General features: G+C 46.1%; 1 protein-coding gene across 4 annotated transcripts in view; it reads right to left on the reverse strand.

Moving 5' to 3' along the window:
• The window catches only part of SENP5 (SUMO specific peptidase 5), a 204141-nt gene that overhangs the window by 30567 nt on the left and 151664 nt on the right, over positions 1–21910 (reverse strand). For all 4 annotated transcript variants that reach the window (XM_078666517.1, XM_078666515.1, XM_078666514.1 and 1 more), the window contains exon 7: positions 1158–1295. In XM_078666517.1, the coding sequence (XP_078522643.1) occupies positions 1158–1295 (138 nt within the window). The remainder of the gene's footprint in view (positions 1–1157; positions 1296–21910) is intronic.

Below are 21910 nucleotides of genomic sequence, written 5' to 3' on the forward strand. Positions count from 1 at the left end.
TGGAGCACTACCCGCCTTCCGAGTCCTTCATTTACCTGGCCTTCCGCCTTTCCCTTCTTTAGGAACTGCATACCCTTCTGTTTGACCTATATCTCACCTTAGGATATCAGAACAGTGTCTCGGGTAGCAGACTGGCAGAAACCAGTCAGAGAGCACTCCAGAGGTTGGTATGCTTTCAGGGAGCACCTCAATGGTGCTCCCTGGGTGCATGTACTGGTAAATCAATCACTGGAATCAGAGTGGGTTCACCAATACGAGATGTTTGACACCAAACATCCCTATTTTCAGTGAAGTCGTCATATAGCAGGGGAACTTGTTTTCACCAGTGCCTAGCACATATTTTAAAAAGGCTTCCACGTCCACTTGCACTGGCAGTAGTAGGACTTACCAGCACTGGGGCATATCTGTTCATGCACGTATGCCCTCACATGTAATATTCAGTACCCTGCCTTAGGGCGGTCTGGTCTGCTGTATGGGGTGACAAAAATATTACATGCAATGATAGGGGACATGGCACACAGGGATGTGTGACATGTCGAGTTTTCATTTTTGTCTGCACCAAGCCACGCAGCCTGTAATGGTTGCCTTGCATGTGCTAGGTGAGGGATCCCTTAGGGTGGCACAATTTGTGCTGCTTCCCTTAGTGATCCTCTTTAGTACCTCAGGCCCTAGGTACCATGGGTACCATTTACTAAGGACTTAGAGGGTACAAAAGGGTTTGCCAATTGAGGGAACAAATGTACGATTTTGGGAAAGTGCTCTGGCCCTGGGGACCTGGTTAGCCGGAACCAAGTGCACTTCCAATCTAAATCACATAGTTTATAAGGCAAAAATGTGGGGGTGCCCATGTCAAAAAGGGTTACTTTCCGCCAATAGGCATGTGAATGTAATGCTTTCTCACTGAGAGGTAGTGTGATCCTCAAGTGTCAGAAGACAACACGAAAAAGTACTTGAACATATCGGTCCTACGGAGACAATACAGCTGAGGTTACTTTTTAATTACATATCATTACATATCAGAGATGGAACATTAATCACACTTAAAGTACTATGAAGGAATAAATCTAAGTCTCCCAAGAACTGACAAATTCAAATACATTTGGCACCATGCACAGAAATGATGCCCTCAAAATACAGCTACCAACTATGGAACTTACCTCAACACAAAATTTAAAATGTATGCCTTGGGAATCATAAAATGAAATGATTCGATCAGGAAGGTTCACTGTAATGAGCGACCAATGGACTTCTAGGTGAATGGGAATTAACAATAGAGTCTTTTTGAACAAATCCACCTGAAATGAAATACAGAAAAGTATGTTGTTAGTAAAGACAAAAATATATAATTTCCTTTCTCAAAAATTAATCTCACATGTGTATAGTAGGCTCCCTCCCAACTGCCCATTCTTCCACGCCCTTCTATTTTTATCCCCAACTATTCTCATGTCTCAGCAGTCTTGCACTCTAGGAAACTGGATTACTATGAGGTGTGGTTGTGAGGCCTCACCATGTAATATAACAATCTTTAGCAGGTATGGGGTCGTCCCTTAGTTCAGTCCTGGGTAGCTGTGGCACAGAGCAGTCAGGCTTAATCAAAGGAAAAATTATAAAGCATTGGAAGCACTAAATAAGGCAAGTAAGAATACAAAAATCCAACACCACCATATACCAGAGTATATTTTTAGCTTTAAATAGGCAAGATGACAAATCTATAAAGGAACCAGAATTATGATATTTCGTAGGTATGTAAAACTACTTTGTGAGAAGTGTAGCGCAGATGTCAGAGCGGCTGACTACGGAGCATGGGGACCACGGTACGGTCCCCGGAAGCAGCTCAGCATCATGTGACTGAGCAATTGCTCACTTAACCTCTTTGACAGCCCCTAGCGCCCTGAAACCCTTGAGGGGCGACATGTTTGCGCGCTTTACAAATACAAATTATTAACTATAATAAATCTTTGCAAGCAGTTTGTATCCAACATGCTAAAATGCCTCTTAGAACTTTTTTGGACTAGCCACAACGAGTTGAGAGCCAGTCACATGTGATAGATAAGTCACTCTGAGCAGTCATACAGTCTTCAGTGCACTCTTCTTTAACACAGAGCAGTCAAGAAGAAGTCCTCAGGCTAGAGTTACCAGATGTTGAAGACACTGCAGATATGCATTGCATGTTCCTGGGGCCACCCTGAGATCCACGAGCATTGGAGGCTGTCTCTAGCTTCAGGTCATTTCTCGGGGAAGGCTGGGGTGAAGTTCAGAGTAGGTCCAGTCGCCACTGACCTCCCGGTTCCAGCTGTTGCTTGTGGGTAAGTTTATCTTTCTTGCTGGGCCACATTGGCCACAGGCTCCATGGGCTGGGAAAAACCTCAGGAAGTCCAGGACTATTGCCTCCCAGCAGACAAGCTTTCCTGAGCAGCTGATCCTTGAGAGTACAGGCTTCCCTTACCTTGTGTGTCCCTGGTGTTTAAGGGGGGCTAGCCACCTTGGAGTCACTTATTCCATCCTCACACCAGTGGAGCTCTTTTCCACAAAATGGCAAGGCAGGCAGGACCTTCTTTGCAGGTCCCTCAGACAAAGGAGGTGTAATCCAGTCTTTGGTGCAGCCTGTCTTTGCTGGGTCCAAGGCAGGGCAGTCCTATCTTCTTTCCAGTCTAGTAGTGATCTTAGGACTGTGGTTCTGGATTGCCACCTTAATGGCATCTTCTCATCTGTGGGAGAGCAGGACTCATTAGTCAATGGGGCAATAGCTCCCACGAGGCTGCCCTTCCCACTTTACATCTCATCCTAGAGGTTTGGCCACAAAATAATCTCAGGAAACCCTAATTTCTGTACCCTAATCCAAGTTGGCACAAACTTTGGGCTGTGAAGAGCCCTGGACATGCGGGAAAGCGATTCTGTAACTGGCTTTACTCCTCTGGAGATGCCAGTCTGCCTGCCAACACACAGGAGCAGGCCTGCTAATGTGTGATCACCATTTGATTCACTGGGGCGGTAATGTCTTTGCTGAGCAGTAGCCACAGATGGCCAGCTTCAGTCATCCTACCGGAGGCGCTCACACCTCCTCCCTTCAGCAAATCTCTCTGCTCCCTGTTCCTGAGCGCTTCACACTTACTGGCAGGGTGCAGCATGTTGTCTCAAGTGACAACTGTTGCAGATAGTCAGGAAAGGCTACAGGAGGTTTGGGCAACAAAGGGGTGAACTTTCTAAAGTCACCTTTTTAAAAGTTACCTTAAATCCGATCTTGGCAATGAGTCAATCTTAATGTAACAATTAGTTTGATACATTGGAGTAATAACTTTGGTAGTGCCAAACACTAGTTGGTACTTAGCATGGTGGCTACTGAAACTCCATGTTAGCCAATGGGACCAACAGCCTTGCTACATGGAAAATTTTAATTTACCCCGTTTTGGTCAGAGCATGTTAAATAAAAGGAATATACCCTTTTTTAAATTAAGCTTCCTGCCAGGTGGGCTACCAAGGCCTTCCCTAGAGGTGGATTATTAATACTAAAAAGGAAGCCTGGCAAAAGGGAATTATTATGCCATGGCAAGTTGGCAGTTTCAAAGCTACCCAACATGGCTACTGTGGCAGGCTTAGAGTCACGTTTTCACTTTGTCACTGCAGTGGTGGCACAATTAAGTGCTTCAGTATACTAGTGACATTTAACTTGGTAACCTTGGGTACCTCAGGTACCATAAACTAGGAACTTGTAAGTAAGCTAAATGAGTTATTTGGATATTAGCCAATCGTGCACGTACTTTGGGATTCAGAGCAAATGCACTGGTTCCTGGAAGCAGGGTCTAGTGCACTAGAGTCGAAAAACTAACAGCATCAGTCCAACAATTTGGGGGTGATGCTCCTAGAAAAGGAGGTCCTATCCTACATGCATCATTTTGGAATGTACTATAACCATTTTCCAAGCGCAAATAAGGTGCAAGCATGAAAGAGCAGGATCATTTGAGGGGCAGGGTGCTGCACTCTGGTCTTTATCATCAACAAAAGCAAGTTCCCGAGGATGGTCTAGCGGCCAAAAACCACATTAGACCGAAACATTGACTTTCACACATATTCCTTATTTTACTGTACTACAGGCAATTTTGGCATTGTGTAAACTCTTCAGATTGCCTGTAAAAACTTTGTGAAAAGGTGTTCACAGTTGTAACTATGAAGACTATTTAACCCTATGTATTTTTTTACTTCTGGTTACATTGTGTTGATTTTATGATTTTGTACCCTTTACAACTAATGATTTACTATTAATATAAAGTCAGGTTTCAGAATACCTACACCCGTGTTGTTCTTATCTTTGTATCTCTATAAGAATGTTTGATTCATTGATAAATTAACAGAATCGTCTTTGGAGTAATCTAACAGTAAGCGACTTAACAGAGCTTACTTGAATGTAATTTCTCAATTGCTATAAATATATATTTGAACTAATCCCTTGTAGGTGCACCTACCTGCTTTTTTAACAGAAGCCTGTACAATATGGGTTAAACAAAATCTGACTGTCCTAACCCATTTGCCTACTCTTTTTGTAATCTTTGAAGTCTGATTAGTAGATCGTGTGGCAGCCTCAAACACCACACAATATCCAGGGAAATGTTAAAAATGCAGCAGCCTGTACTTGGGTGGAAAGTTCTTAACAGTTAACCAAATGGTGAAACAGTTTTCTTTAGAACAGAAGTATTTTGTATGCACCTAAGGGCATTGCCAGGGCTTGGCTATGGCGTAGCAGGCCAACACCAGGGCCATGTCTGCAAATCAGGCGTATGTCCCTGGGATGTCAGGTGAAAATAGAGAACCAGCAAGCATGTATCAGCTGGATTATGTGGCCTAATCCCTCGCAAGTTGAATAATATTAGCAAAGGGTTCCTGAGCACATAACATGGGGTCAGGGAAAACCCCTGTTTGGTTCCACTGTGGATCCCAAACTGCCAGTCCAAACCTACTAACTTGCCCCTGCATGCAGGAGTACAATCCAGTTCCCATCACCATTCACGTATTACTGCTCATGGGCAGTTTCATCGAACTGTGTCAAAGGCTTTTTGCAGGTAAATCAATAGCATTGCTGATGCAGGGTGCTGTTCCTAATCAGTCTCCAGGAAGACTCAAAACAACCTCTTGATATTCCAGAACATATTACTCAAGAGGATAAAGCTGTTCTGGTGCAGATGTCTAAGGATTTACAAACAGAGGCCCAGGTGATTCACCAATAAGGATTTTGTAAGCCATTATCTCAACCTCTGTCTTAAGTGTCTTTGTCCACAAGGTCCACTAAGCAAGCCAGAGTCTATACTCGGTGCATCAACGATGCCAACTCCTGGTGTGTCTCCCCTAGCATTCACTAATGTTTGAACTTGTCCAACAGCTGTGTCTGGGCATTGCTCAAGAGCCCAAGGTCCATTGATACCTTATTAATTTTGGCATCCAAGGCACCCCTGGAGGTCTTGACCGCTGTTAATATTTGATTCAGCTTGGTCACCAGGTTCAGAACCGGGATCCCCAATGCTCCATTCTATAATTTTATAAAGGGCAATTGTACAGCTACTTCCAAAACAGGGAGTTGGCTAAAATGACCTGCAACTCCAAGGGGAGTTTGTTCTAAGCAGATGGTCCTAGGAATGAGAAGGACCTGCCACCAGTTCTGGAACCGCAGATCCTTGGGATCTTGGCCAGAAAAAGGTTAGTTGAACGAAGACGCCTGGATGGAGCATAGAAGGAGATACTTGCTCTGAAGTACCCAGCACCGGTCTGTTGAAGGGTCCTGTGTACCAGTAACAGTCTTAAAGAGAATCTACTTCCTGATATTGAGCCAGTGCAATGCCCCAAGATGTGGGGACATTTCCTCAGTGTCAGACCAAGCACCACCAGCAATGTATTGATCAGACAGTCCGGAAGGCCCAGGTACAGTGCGTTTTTGTAGTCAAGCCTAGATAGGCCGCCATCAAACAATGCCTAGATTCTTTACAGAGCTAGTTTGATGTAGTGGGGGAGGAGTATGAACCGGCCAGAAGGAGTGCGAAGGCACATGCACCTTCAAACCAAAAAAGAGCAACTCACTCTTTTCAAGATTGCATTTAAGTTGGTACTGTGTCAGCCATTGAAAAACTGCTTACAGACCGGTTCTAATCTTTTCTCTAGGGAACCCTTCATCTGTTGTGTTTGCACCCTTCATCCCTGCCCAGGAAAACTGTAGAAGGTTGTCATCAGCATAGGAGATTATTTTTGCTCCGAGACCCGCAGTCAGTACAGCGAGATAAATATTAAATAAGGTAGAGATCAAGGCCAAGTCCTGAGGCACTCCCACTTGCAAGTCACACAACCCAGAAGAAAAATTAGGTCAGCAGATCTCTTGAACTAGTTCTTTCCAAGAATAAAGTCAGCAAGCTCAGTGCAGAACCCTTAATTCCAACAGTTTGAGGACGGGCCAAGAGTATGGCATGGGGTACCGTGTCAAAGGCCACTGAGATCTAACAATCAGCATTGCCCAGCTTCTGACATCTAAGGTACCCCTGATGTAACCTGCCACCTCCACTAGTTCGGCCAGTGTACTGAAACTGGGGCGGAAGCCAGACTGGCATAGATGTAGAATTTTTCTTTACAGGTACTGAGAAGGACTATAATGAACATTCTTCTCCAGAACTTTAGAGGGGGCTGGAAGCAATGAAATAGGTCTGCAGTTGGAAGGTTGGTCTGGGTAAGCCAGGGGTTTCTTCACCCACAGCACATTTTTGCCTGCTTCCAGGTGCGAGCCACAATTGCTGAGGACAGTGAAGAATTCAGAAGTTTATTGGCCAAGGGATTACGGACACCTGCCCCCAAAGCCAGCAAACTAAGGGGGTGGGGGGCTAGCGTTGGTTGGAGAATAAGACTTAAGGCTGCAGATCGATGAGACGATATCAAACTGGTCTAAAGTACGAGTGGGGTAATTGGTTAGGCTTGGCTGCGAACCACTCCCCATAGTCTCCTCCAACTGTATAGAAGGAAGGAGACCAGCCTGGATATCCACAACTGTAGTCTGGAAATAGCGAGCCAGTTCACACCCGTTAGACCTGGCATCATTGGCGTGAGTCTCCCTTCCATTTTTGACGGATTGCCTCCCCTGTTTTGATATGTTTTTGCTGGATTTATGCTTTGGGCACTGTGCCACTGCTAATCAGTACCACAGTGCAAGTGCTCCCTATGTTAAATTGATGTACTATTTGGTTATTCCATGATTGGGTTATTTGATTTATCTGTCAGCCCCTAGTACAGCGCACCATGTGTGCCCAGGGCTTGTGCATCAAATGCTGCTAGTGGGCTTGCAGCACTGGTTGTGCCACCCACAGAAGCAGCTTGTAAAGTGTGTCTCAGGACTGCCATTGCAAGGCCTGTGTGCAGTCTAGCACTGCCATGTCGACTTGGCCAAGTGCACCCCCTTGCCAGTCCCTAAACCTTCCCTTTGCTTCATATTAGACACCCCTATGGTAGGCCCAAAGGCAGGGTGCATTGTAAGTATAAGGTAGGAGATGCTCTGATGTTTGTAGCATGTTCTAATAGCGAATTACAGCCATTTTCGTTTTTCACTATTGAAGGCTATCTGTTCTCATAGGCCAGAATGGGCAGTTAGATTATTACATTCTTATAATCCTAACAGACTCAGGGAACATGGCAGAAATTCGAATTTAGTATGCCTGAACTCAGAATAATATAGTACATCTTTTAGTAAGGTTTATTTGAATATTCTGTGTTTGCAAATACAACTTTTAGAAAGTTGGTATTTGCTTGTCTAACCATCCAGGCCTGCCTCTGCTGGGTTGTGTATTCCTTGTCTTGGTTTGTGAGTGACAAGGCTGGGGGATTCCAGGAGACAGGCTGGGGAAGCCCAGTGGTGAATAGAGAGATCTGCATCTAGATGGGAGGGAGGAGTTGCACGTGGGACCTGAATAGGGTTGGGCCTTCCCTCTACAATGCGGGCTCCACCCCCTGTGGCTTGTCTGATGTCTCCGCCCTGCACTGTGAAAGGAGAGGAGGAATCATGTCAACAGAGTGCTCCAGAGCTGTATCTTCCCTCTCCTGTGCTGGCTCCACCTCCTATGAGGCGGCTGATGTTTCTGCCCTGCACAGTAAAAGGAAGAAGAGAGTCATGTAAACAAAGTGCTCAGGAACTGGTTTGGACTAGGCAGAGAGTAGGCAGAGGCCTCTCTGCCTTGAGAGAACAAAGGATTTTGGGGTATAAATATTGGGACCCTGATCCCAAGAAATTAGATCACTTCTGGAAGAAACCTTTCTGCCAAGGAGAAGAACCAAGGAAGCTGCAGGAGCTTGGACTGCCCCTCTGCCAGTGTGCTGTTTGCTGGGTTGTCCTGCAGTGGTTGCTTCATTGCCAAGGGAAAGGAGAACGAACTTTGTAAGGACTTTCATCTACAGAATATTCTCCAAGGGCTTGAACTGTGCTTGCCTCCTGCTGAAGTCTCAGGGACAAAAGACTTCACCTCCAGCTCCCTCCTGAATTTCCTTGCTGGGATTTCTGACTCCAGACACTTGCGTGCCGCTGGAAGCGCAACGCATTGAGAAGAAGCGCATTGCGCCGCAGCTGAAATCGCAACGCCGGAGAAGAGAGCCTTCGTTGCATCTCCCTGGAAGCGTGTGTTCCTCGAAGCAGTCTGCGGTCGCATCACCGGAGAAGCGTGTCGCAGGGCCTGTCATGGCTTCCAAGTACAGAGTCGTCGCAAGGCTGCCAGTGAGTCATCGTATCGCCACATCAAGGGCGCCATCTTCTCGCATCGCAACCGGATCGTCGCATCACATCAAGGCGCCATCTTGCGCACCGCACTGGGCCCACAGGCCGAGAATCTACGCATCACCTCCGCACCGGTAAGGCTCACGACGAGTCCCCTACTCTGCGCAAGCATTGAGGAAGGACGCAACCGTTCCCTTGGGTCACGGAACCGGCGCATCTCCCCTTTTGCGAGCCTTTTGCGTTACGCATCCAGGTACTTTGTTGAGAACTTTGTCGCATTTACCAACAACTTGAAGTAAGAGACTTTAATCATCTTTTAAGTAATCTTAGGAGTAGTATTGTGGATTTTTGTCGTTTGTGGTCTTGTGTTTAATTCTATATAAAGAATACATATTTTTATAAAAACCCGAGTTGTGTCTATCTGTAGTGTTTTCACTGTACTCCTGTGTATATTCACAAATGCTTAACACACTGCCTCTGAGATAAGCCGGTCTGCTCGTGCCAAGCTACCAAGGAGGTGAGCAGGGGTTATTAAGGAGTGTAATCCCCTTATCCTGACTTAGAAGTAAGGGTCCCTATTTGGACAAAGGTGAATACCATTGCCAACTAGAGAACCCCAGATCTAACACCACCATTCTGCCATGGACTCCTGACGCCTAACTCTTACCTCACAAGACAAAGGATTTCACAATTTTGAAAATTTTCCTAGACCGGTTACAAGCCCTTGCAATTCTACCTTGCAGGTAGGCCTTATTTTTGCAATTGACGATCACAGTTGAGCACAGTTAACACCGGAGTCTGCTCCATGCGGCCAGGTGATATCTGCCCCAGACCCATGCCCACCACCCCCATCCTTTGTCAGGAGTTTTCTACCCATTGTGCTCCTATTTGGAGTCTCCCAAATAGAAATGGCCTCCCGGTCAACGATTTGCATACTTGAGCTGACTGCGGACAAAGCGTAGAGCGCTAAGCCTGCTGGGTGTTGAGCCCAAGGAGCAAGGAAGGCAAAGCTGTGGTCACAGCACAGGAGCCGTTGCAGAGGTTGGTGGCTTCCCAAGTGTGGCCTGGGGCCCCCCAGATTCCTGCTACCTTTACCAGTCACTGTGAAGAGGAGACCGGGGGTAAGGAGCAAGTCACCTGCATTACAAGGTCGGCTGCACGGTAGAGCGTTTATGGGGCAGAAGCCGCCAGCTTAAGGAGTCAGTGATGTTCTATATTTATGCCCCTTTCAAGTTCCGATATTTGTATAGCGCACTACTCACCCAGAGGGTCTCAAGGCGCTTGAGGGAGGAAGGTGCTTTACTTATCGAATATCCATGTATTTAGTTGTTTTCTGAAGGAGAGGTGGTTCTGTGTAAGGCGGAGGTGGGTGGGGAGGGTATTCCAGGTTTTGGCCGCTAAGTAGAAGGATCTTCCCCCCCCCCCCCCCCATGGTGGATCTGTGGATGGGCGGAATTGCGGCGAGGGCTTGGTTGGACGATCGTAGTTGGCGGGAGGGGGTGTAGAAGGAAAGTCGCGTGTTGAGGCATTCGGGTCCTAGGTCGTAGAGGGCTTTGTGTGCGTGGGTGAGGAGACGGAACGTTATTCTCTTGTTGACAGGGAGCCAGTGGAGGTCTCTCAGGTGGCCGGAAATGTGAGCTTGCCGAGGGATGTCCAAAATGAGTCTGGCTGAGGCGTTTTGGATGCGTTGGAGTTTTTTCTGTAGTTTGGTTGTGGTTCCGGCGTAAAGGGTGTTTCCGTAATCCAGTCGGCTTGTGACCAGTGCGTGGGTGACCGTCTTTCTTGTTTCGGTGGGGATCCAACGGAAGATTTTTTGAGCATGCGTAGGATGTTAAAGCATGATGATGAGACAGCGTTGACTTGTCTGGTCATTGAGAGGGAGGAGTCCAGGATGAAGCCCAGGTTACGTGCGTGGTCCGTAGGTATGGGTGCGGTTCCCAGGGCCGGTGGCCACCATGAGTCGTCCCAGACAGAGGGGGATGACCCTAAGATGAGGATTTCCGCTTTGTCAGAGTTAAGTTTAAGACGGCTGTTCTTCATCCACTCGGCTACTTGTTTCATTCCTTCGTGTAAATTGGTTTTGGCGGTGTTTGGGTCTTTGGTGAGGGAGAGGATCAGCTGGGTGTCGTCTGCGTAAGAGATGTTGAGGTTGTGTTGGCGTGCGATGGATGCGAGGGGACTCATGTATACGTTGAAGAGGGTGGGACTGAGTGATGATCCTTGTGGTACGCCGCAGATGACTTCGGTGGCCTCTGATTTTAAAGGGGGGAGGCGGACTCTCTGGGTTCTTCCGGCAAGGAATGAGATGATCCAGTCCAATGCTTTTCCTTGTATTCCGACGTTGCTGAGGCGTTGTATGAGGGTGCTATGACAGACTGTCGAAGGCTGCGGATAGGTCAAGTAGGATGAGGGCGACTGTTTCTCCGTTGTCCAGTAGTGTTCGGATGTCGTCTGTTGCTGCGATGAGGGCGGTCTCGGTGCTGTGTTTGGCTCGGAAGCCGGACTGTGAAGGGTCGAGGGATTTGTTGGATTTGAGGAAGGCGGCGAGCTGACTATTGACGGCTTTCTCAATGACTTTGGCGGGTAATGGGAGGAGCGAGATGGGGCGGTAGTTCTTAAGTTTGGTGGGGTCTGCTGTGGGTTTCTTCAGAAGGGCGCGGAGTTCGGCATGTTTCCAGTTTTCCGGGAAGGTAGCGGAGTTGAAGGAACAGTTGAGGTGGGGTGCGATGATGGAGTCTGCTTTGTTGATAATGTGGTGGGGACATGGGTCGGTAGGCGATCCTGAGTGGATGGAGTTCATCAGGCGGATGGTGTCTTCGGTGGTGATTGGGTTCCAGGCGCAGAGGTTGCTAGAGTGCGGTTTTGGTTCGGGGGTAGGTGGAGTGGATTGGTCTTCGGACTGGTTTTCAAAGCGGTTATGTATTTCGGCGATTTTGTTGTGGAAGAATGAGGATAGAGAGTCGCAGAGGTCTTGGGAGGGAGTGATGTCGTTGGTGCCGGCGGTGGGGTTAGTAAATTCTTTGACGATGTTGAATAGTTCCTTGCTGTTTTGGGCATTGTTGTCAAGTCGATCCTTGAATGCTGATTTCTTGGTGGATCTGATCAGTTGGTGGTGTTTGTGGGTGGCGTTCTTGAAGGTGGCTAGGTTGTCAGTGGTTGGGTTTTTAGGTCTCGCGACCTATCAATGCACGCAAGCACATTGAGCGGAGCGAGAATTCAAGTGCTCGAAATCCTCGTCAAACCAAGGGCTTCTTGTTGAGGTTTTCTTTAAGTTCACGTGAATCACGTGATTAAACAAGCACGCGCATCAGCCTCCCTCCCTCCTAATTGCATTTTTTTTAACGGCCGCACAGCACAAAGGGCTTTGCCCAGCGTGTGCTCTGCGGCTTCTCCTCCCCTAATTACCAGCTTCCCCCATGTCTCCCTTGTGTGCTTCTCTCGTTGCTGCCTCCTTCGTGTACTTCTTGCTGTGTTGCTGTCTCCCTCGTGGTTTTCCCCCACCACTCGTGTTCTCTCCCTTGTGAACCCAACCCCCCCCCACCGCTTGCATTTCCCGTACTTGTTACTCTTTCTTTCACTTCTCTCAGCACGTCATCTACTCTCTATTTGACACTCCCTCCCCCGTCCCATGCGTCAGTCACGAAGGAGAACCTCACAAAAGCAAAAAGAAATGTTTTCATCTTGCGAGGCTTTGCCCATTGTGTTGCTGATGTTACAACCGTACTTGTGTTCTTGTTATCCTTGCAGACAGCAGTGGAGTAATTTCAGTCTATTATTTGTGTATTCGGCTTGTTTTCAAGACCATTCTAAGAATAATGATCAGGTCCTGAGAGCAGAGCTGCACCCAGCAGCAAGCCGCTCGTAGGAGAGCTGAAATCATTAGTTTGCTTTACACTATTCGCGCTAGACCTTCCAGCCTGCTGAGCTCCACGCCATGAAATGAGAAGCGAGGGAAGCTCGAATGAATTTGTTGTCATCATGACCAGATTTTGACAGCAGGCAGTGTTGTGTGTTTGCTGGGTTACTTGTTAAACTTCTGCCTACAGAGCATTTTAACTATTGGTGCAGCAAACCAGTAAAGGCGAGTTATATCAAGCAGACGTAATTTCATACTTTTTAATTGATTGTTATTATTTTAACAGCAGTGGGCATGCAGACCTCCTCGTGCTGTTACAAGCGTGGCTCCACGTAAGCTCGGTTTAAAACAGGGCCTGCATTCACACACAGTTGTTAAGATATTCCAAATTAACTAATACGTTCTGTGAATGATTGGAGGGCGCTCTCTGATTACCTTCCCTCACAACTACTTTATTCTTTTCCTAAACTGGTTGCTAATTTTCCTTTTTTGCAGCAGGTGTGTATTTTCATGCCACAGTTATATAAACTTTCAGATGATTGAAGCATTGCTCGTGTCTCGGCTCAGTGTGTCACCAAGACAGGAGCGTGAGCGCCAATTCTCCAACAGCGGCGTCATTGTCCACACCCTTTGCTTAACACTTGCAGTGCAGGAATGGGGAGGCTTCAATCATGGCTTACAGTAGTCTTGGAACTATGTTAGTACTTGGGCCCCTCCTGTAGAAACCGCCAAACCCTAGCGCTTTCTCTAATTTCAGTCACAATGAACGCTTCTTTATATGTGTCTCACTTTTAGCTGTATAGTCCTAATTATCAGTTTGTAATTGATAAATATTTCTATCTGCAGCGCTACCAAGGATTAGGCATGCACAAATGGGCTAATGACATGAAACTTTGTTTAACAAGCATTGGCATAGCCAATAGGTCTCGCCTTTGGGACCTTATAAGTGTTTAGCCATGCAACAGTTGATGTTGTTGCACCAAGGATATTGAGCTGCATAACTAAATATTTATAAGGTCCCAAAAGCGAGACCTATTGGCTATGCCAATGCTTGTTTCTCCAGGTTTTCTCGAGAGTACGACAGAGCTTCTTGGATTTTTTAAGGTCATCGTTGAACCAGGGGGCTTTTTTGCTACCTTGCTTGATTAGATGGTTTTTCAGGGGTGCTAGTTCGTCGGAGCTGTGGGTGATCCATTGTGTGAGGTTAGTGGCTGCTTGGTTTGGGTCCGATGATATGGCAGGGGTGTTTTGGTGAAGCGATGTGAAGAGCTGGTCGGTGGTGATTTTGTTCCAATTTCTTCGAGGAATAGGTTGTGGGGGGTTGTGGGTCGTGGTCTTTTTGTAGTTGAAGTGAACGCAGCTGTGGTCCGTCCAATGGAGAGCTGTGGTGTGATCGAAGGAGATGTGCTTGCTGGAGGTGAAGATAGGGTCGAGCGTGTGTCCGGCAAGGTGGGTGGGGGTGTCAACAAGTTGTTTGAGTCCGAGATTGGCCAGGTTGTCTAGGAGAGTGGTGGTGTTGCTGTCGTTTTTCTTTTCCAGGTGGAAGTTGAGGTCTCCCAGTAGAATGTAGTTCTCGGAGGGGAGGGCATGTGGGCTGATGAAGTCAGTGATGTCTTCGCTGAATTCTGTGCGGGGTCCTGGTGGTCTGTAGATGAGGGTGCCTCTGAGTGTGGTTTTGGGGTCGGTGTGAATCTGGAAGTGAAGGTGTTCGGCGGAAGTGAGGTTATCGTCGGAACTGGTCGTGATGCGGATGGACGATAGCGATGCCTCCTCCTGTTTGGTTGGTGCGATCTTTTCGGATGATCTTGTAGGCGTCCGGGATGGCAATGGCGATGTCGGGTGCTGATGAGGCGTTCATCCATGTTTCTGTAAGGAAGGCGACGTCCGGCGATGTGGTGTCGAGTAGGTTCCAGAGTTCAATGGAGTGTCTGTGGACTGAGCGTTTGTTGAGCAGGATGCACTTTAGGTGGTTAGTGTCGGAGCTCAGTTTGTAGTTTGTGGATTTGGTGTGGGTCCTGATGCAGTCGAACTTGCAGGAGTGGCAGGTGAAGGGTCCATGGGTGTGTCCAGGCGCGGCTAGATAGCAGTTTGGGAGTCGGCCGGGGTTAAGGGCTGAGAGGGTTGCGGTGTCGTAAGTAAGGCGGGTGGAATGGGTTTTGCGGGGGCAGGGGGTCTAGCGCTGGGCGCGGACGGGCGTAGACAGGCTTACCTTTGGCGCGCCTTCGGCACGCATAGGGCGCGTCCGCTGCGCGCAAAAGCATCTGTCATATGTGGATAGTGGAGGGGGCGGGGGCGAGGGAGGAGCAGCTGGGAGCGGGGTGGAGAGCCGGGCAGGGAGGCAACAACAAACAACAAGATGGCAGCAAGCCAAAAGCGAAACAGGATTGGGGCACAATCGAAAAGAACGCGATGAAAATGGCAGTGGCACCGGCACAGACAAGCCCAACTGAAATAGTCTGGCAAAAGGCAGCGCAGCACAATTTAAATCTCTTGAAAGCGCACTTTCGCAATAGCGCTACAATATCAATGTAATATGCAATCAGGCACGAATATTAGCGCTACAATACCAATATAATATGCACTCAGGCACTGATAATTGTGGGAGCAATGCGAGGTAGCAGAGAGCAATTCGAGAGTATAGCGCTACGATACCACAGGCGGCAAGCAGATCAGGGAGCAGCGTGAGGAGCGACCGCGTCTGAGGGGATCAGGACGGTCAGACGATACTGGCTCTTAACCATCTTCAGGCAACTGGCCAGCCTGCGACATTGCAGAATGCTTGAAAGGTAATTTGAGTTAACAGCAAAATGTGTAAAGTTTAAGGCTGCTTTTGTGCTGCTGAACAATACAACATCATAAGTTCAATGGTGGAGGTTGGTTTCTGCACTCTAAAGAATGATATTGGTTCAGTATTGCACTTGCACTTTTAATTCCATGAGTGGCTGGTACTTTTATGGACCATACAGCCTATTGATCACTACCCTAGTCCTAGACAATGAAGGCCATTGACTGCACTGTTGAATACATCGGGAACGGCATTAAATTGCAGTTTTATATTTCTGCTGGACTTCTCCCTTGCACTTGCAGTTTGCACTATTGACAGCATTTGCACATTACAGCTTGCACTTTCGAGTTCTTAGGAGTGATTAGATATCTGTAGTCTATTGATGTAACCGTTTTAGGACTTGACTGTTGCAAGCCAAAATTGGGGTCAGGGGTATTGAATAATTGTCATTTGGGCCCCCAGTTACCTTGCAGCGTTCTATCCTATTGATGCAGATATTATACACAGTAATCTTGGGGTAGCTTTGAGTCTACTTATTGCTGGAGGGTGCACAGGTCTTATTGACTTATTTTATCAGACTGAGATTGAACTAGTTGCGCTTTAACTCCCATGGTTTCCTTGTTTCCTAAGCCTTCTATCACATAAGGCATGTATTTGTGATTCACAAGCTGGCATTGGGTTCAGTACACTTAACATAATCCAAACTGGCTGCTAACTGAATTTTAGTATTGGATGCATAGTTCCGCTTGTTACTTCTTTTTTCAGATTTTTTTATGACTTGTTTTTTTAGCTATCACAGTTGCTGAGATAAGTTTTAACTAAACTGTATTTTTTGTCTAGAACGCTTTTACATTACAATGTATAACGAAAGAAAGGTTTATAATGATTTAGTAATCATGCAAAAGAATTAAAAACCTTGAAACGGGATATCATTTTTCAGGAAGGAGGCTTTCTCTATGTTTCGGAGGTTACTGCTTTCAATGTGCAACCTGCCTCCCACAAAATACAGCTACTCAGTGCCTGGGGGGGGGGTTGGCACCATCTGCCCCCCCCAGGTGTGCAGGAGGAGCAGTCTGTGCCCAGCACTGCTGACCTCTGATGTCTCTTAATGCCTGCCGCCAATCTCTCAGGCTCCCACTGCAGCTCATGGAGCCCACCCTCAATGCACAAGTGGATTAGGGTGACCAACTGGCATGGGTGCAAGGTCAGGAGGGTGACTTTAAAAATTCAGGACAAATGGTCAAAATTCAGGACAAGAGGTACGTCGTACAGAAACAGAGGAGTTTGCGCAATAGTATACAAGTAAATAGACAACCAACATAAGTAAAACTCAAAATGAGTTTATAATAGGTTGAGACAATTGTGCACTTCATGGTTTTTAGGTTGAGCCTAAACAGTGATTGCGCAGTCTGGAAGATCTGTTGTATGTCCTTTGTGGGCTCTGGAGATCAGCCCTAAGACTGGTCTGCTTCCGCTTCTTCTAAGAGACTTTTTCTTCTGTTCAACTGCTTCTATTTAACTGTCTTGATAGAAAACCACCAGTAGAGGTCAGTAAAATACCAGAATTGCTTTCTGCTTAAGGCCTTTCTTTTTTTTATTTCTCTGGCAACTGCCTCTATTTAACTTTGACAGAAAACGACCAGCAGAGTTCAGTAATACACCAGAATTAATTAGCATTTCCTAGATTACGAGTCATAGAAACTTGTCTTCCAAGAGCACCCGTAGACAATTTTCTTTTAAAAATCTTGTATTTTCAGTGATATGACCACCAAAACAATTGAATCAGAGCTTTGGACGATACCATTTCCAGCTGATAAGCAGTATTTCTCTCCATGTATTCCCATACCTGGCGTGTTCGCAGTTTGGTGGTTACATTCCCTCCATGTTAAAGAACAGTAGATGTTTCAGCACCCAGGCTAATGTGCTGCATAGCAAAATATATTTAAGGTTCTAAAGGCGAGACCGATTGCATTGCAAATGCTTGTTCAGAATGCGAGCAGCTTTAAGCAACTCTGCAGGTCTTTTTGTGGTATTTTATATGATAATCTATTTACATGGTTACAGCACCGGGTTGTCCAGTCTGGTATTTTGTTTACAGTTCATGGTCGTGAAAAGGCATGTTTGGTACAAGAAGTGGTTTGGAAGAGCTGCTTGGATGGACTTTGTTACAAGTATCTCATATCGGAGTGCCATTTTGAGATGGAAAGCAGCACGTCCAAAATGTAGCTGATGGGGACCTTCGGTGCTGGACTAGAGTACAGTGCTCCGAGTGGCCAGCATTGAGTGTCAGATCGCTTCATGTATTCCATGTCTGTTCAGCTGGCTAGGGCTGGTTTAGGGGCTGGTACAGTACTGAGTGATGAATAAGACTCATAGCAGACCGCTCTGGTGTGAGGGTAGGAGCATGAAGCAGGAAAAGGAGTGATTAACCAGCCAACATGAGCTATAATTGGCTTCAGACTGTTGATTGTTATGGCATTATTGTGAGCCTGAACAGTTAGATAGGAGTTGCATTACTATCTAATGCCCTGGCTAGCCTACATCAGCCCCCCTCATTTTACATGTATATGGGGAAATAGTATACTGATTGGGTCATTTCATTTCTGTGAGCTGTAAACTACAGATTCTCATTGATGCACAGTAGGGAGCTACTAGAAACTGTATACTTTGTTGAGGAATAATTGTAGGGCAGAAGGAGGCACTGTCTTTTACATGCAGAACATTTTCCATTACATGGAAGCAAAATGACAACATGCAGTTTACTGATAAAACTATATATCGCACAAATGATAATGTGTGGAAATGTGGTTCCAGCAAATATGTATCATTTCAACATCACCAAGTAAAGTGTCTGAATTACAATCAAGTGGTCCATTTGTGGTTTTCCAACTGCTGATCTGTTTTGAAATATTTGCAGTTGATTTACCGGTATTTAAAAGTTGTTGTGCGTTACAAAAAAAACTGACAGCTTACAGCCTTTGTTTTCCCATGCCCTTTACCACCACAACAAGACTGTCAACTAGGGAAAATGCCTCTTACCAGTATGCATCTGTTCTTGGCATGTAGAGCTGCAGAGTTAAACACTGTGCATAGATCGCCACCTAGTGTTGGGCCCGGATGTTTGCAGTATGTTTTTGTCATGAAAAGTTCTTTGGAAGTCACAAGATAGGAGACTCCTCCTTTGGACCACATTGCGCATGGGCATCAGCTCCATCCCCAGATTGTTTTTCGCCATTAGGGAAAAGATGGAGCTTTGCAAGAAAAGGAGGGATGTCCATGTAAGCTGTATCTAATTAAGATAATACTGGAACAGATAAGGGTAGCCGGGGAGGCGGGTGGGCGTGTTTAACTCTGTAGCTCTACATGCCAAGAACAGATTCATACTGGTAAGTAGCATTTTCCGTTCGAGTCATATGAGCTGCAGATTACACACTGTGCATAGATTGTATAGCAGTACCCACTCTTAGCGGCGACCACCCCTATCTGTTGCAGTAGTTTGAAATCATGTTTTGAAAACAGCCAGGCCCACATTAGCTTGTTGTTTGGTTTGCACATCTACACAATAGTGTTTTGTGAATGTGTGCGGTGTAGACCATGTAGCTGCTCTGCAGATGTCATCTAGGGGAATGTTCCCTAAAGATGCCATTGAAGCCCATATTTTCCTTGTAGAGTGGGCTTTAGGAAGGACAGATAACGTACGTTTAGCTTTGTGGTAGCAAATCTGTATGCATTTGACAATCCATCTAGCTATCCCAGATTTTGATATGGGATTACCCTTGTGTGGTGGTGAGAAAGACACAAAAAGTGGTTTTGTCTTACAAAAGGGTTGTGTTCTCTTGATGTAGTATAGCAATGCTCTTTTGACATCTAGGGTATGAAGAGCTCTTTCTGCTACTGTCTGTGGCTGCGAGAAGAAAACGGGCAGTTCCACAGATTGATTGAGGTGGAAGGGATCAACAACCGTGGGCAGGAATTTTGGATTAGTACGGAGAACAACCTTATTATGATGCATTTGCAAGAAAAGTTCTTGAATGGTTAGTGCTTGTAGTTCACTAACTCTCCGTAGAGAAGTAATAGCTACTAGGAACGCAATCTTCCATGTTAAAAATTGTAGTTCACATATATTTAAAGATTCGAAGGGAGGTCCTATTAGTCGTGTTAGAACAATGTTAAAATTCCACACTGGTTAAGGTGGTACTCTGGGAGGAATTATTCTCTTAAGGCCTTCCATAAAGGCTTTAATAGCAGGCACTTTCAACAGAGATAGATGCTGTTTGTTTTGAAGATATGCTGCCATGGCAGCAAGATGCTGTCTAATAGACGTTTAGGCTAAGTAACATCTTTGGAGGTGTAGTAAGTATCCTATGATTTGTTGAATAGACACGTCTAGGGGATTAATATTGTTGTTGCGACAATATATTACAAAGCGTTTCCACTTAGCTGCATAGCATGCTCTAGTGGTTGGACGTCTGGCTTCTTTTATGACATTCATGCAGTCTGGAGGAAGGTTAAGATATCCAAATTCTAGGATTTCAGGAGCCAGATCGCATGGTTGAGCTGAGCTGGGTCCGGGTGCCCGATCTCTCCATGGTTCTGTGTTAAAAGGCGGGGAGACGGGTATTGTTTTTGGTGCAGTACTACAGACAGTTGTAGCAGTGTGGTGTACCACAGCTGTCTGGCCCACGTTGCAGCAACTAGGATGAGGGTCAGAGAATGCTGCTGTAGTTTGTGTTCTACTAGTGGCATGAGTGGTAGAGGTGGAAAAGCGTACGCAAATCTCTTTGACCAGTTCATCCATATTGCAATGCCTTTGGACCGTGGGTGTGGATATCTGGCGGCGAAGCTTGGGCATTTGGTGTTTCGTGGGTGGCAAAAAAAGTCTATCTTAGGTTGTCCCCAACTCTGAAAGAATGGTTGAAGAACTTGCGGATGAAGTTCCCACTCGTGGGTCTGTTGTGTCTGACGACTTAACAGATCTGCTATGGTATTTTGTACTCCTGGAACATGGAGTACAAAATACCATAGCAGATCTGTTAAGTCGTCAGAGGAAGGATTTGTTGGAGTGTGACCATGTGAAAATGGTCTGACTGTATGTATATGTTTATCGGTCTGAGGTCTAGAATAGGCCTTAGAGAGCCGTCCTTCTTTGGGATAAGAAAGTATAGGGAGTAAACCCCCTTGTTTTGTTGGTGCAGAGGAACTGGTTCTATTGCACTTTTTTCTAGCAAAGATAAAACTTCTTACTTTAGAAGTGATAGATGCTCTTGTGACCTTGGACGCTGTTTGGGTGGTATGTTTGGGGGGTTGATGTTAGTTCTAGACAGTAACCTGATTGAATAATTGGTCGCACCCACCTGTCTGATGTGATGTTGGTCCAGGCAGGAAGGAATTGTTGTAGTCTTCCCCCCACAGGAGTGGAATGGTAGAGGGGGTGGGGGGGGGGGGGGGGGGTGTGAAGGAAAGTCATTGGGTAGGGGTAGAGCAGGAGTTGTTGGTTTTGCCCCTGCCTTTGTTGTTGTTACCCCTATAACCCCCTCTTTGGTATCCCTTAGTGAATGTGGATTGGCTAGGGGTCTTATAGGAAGTGGAGGGGATATCTGAGGCGTAGCCTCTTGTGTTGCCTCTATATGATGAGCGAGTAAGAGAACGTCTGGGAGCTTGCAATTGCAAGGCTCCCATAGATTTAGCTGTGTCGGTGTCTTTTTTCAAAAGGACACTAGTATTAATTGCTCTTGAGGCGGAATCTGCGGCATCTAGGGCGCAACGAATGGAAGTACTGGTGATATTTTTACCTTCCTGTATGAGTTAATTGGCCCTGTTTTTATATTTATCTGGTAGATGCTGCATTATGGATTCTAATTCGTCATAATGTGCCCTTTCACATCTTGCCAACAGCGCTCGAGTATTGGCAATGCGCCATATGTTAGCTGCTTGTGATGCTGTGAGCTTACCGGAGGTATCAAGGGATTCCTTATCTGATGGTGAGGCCTCACCTGATGTTTGTGAATTAGCACGTGTACGTGCATTAGATACTACTAAGGAATCTAGTGGTGCTGGACCTCTAATGTAAACTGGATCTGTAGGTGCAGCTTTGTATTTCTTCTCAATGCGAGAGTTGAGGACATGAGCTCTGACAGGATCTTTAAATACATCTGTTGCGTGCTTAATAACCCCTTTATGCATTGGCAAAGTAGCAGTGGACCTTTGTGTAGTGCCGAAGTGTCCAATAAGAAGTCTTCACTATGCTTGACGCCGGACTTTAAAATGGCGCTTGCTTGAGTCATTTAGAGCTGTGCCTCTCCTCAACACTGTTAATTAACAGTGAAACAGGACTACAATCACCCTGGCTACCTTTAAAATGGAGCCTGTTCACTGATAATGCACAAGCTGACATTCCTGAACATAATCTGTAAACTCAAAAGACCCATAATGTCTGTATATTTTATATTTTTATTTTATCATTATTTTAATGTATAATTTTTTATTTTGTTGGATGATGTGCATTAGTTTTTTTTTTAATATAACCTGCAAGCTTTTCGCTGAC

The sequence above is a fragment of the Lissotriton helveticus genome, chromosome 11 (genome assembly GCF_964261635.1).
Source record: "Lissotriton helveticus chromosome 11, aLisHel1.1, whole genome shotgun sequence".
Taxonomy (NCBI): Eukaryota; Metazoa; Chordata; class Amphibia; order Caudata; family Salamandridae; genus Lissotriton; species Lissotriton helveticus.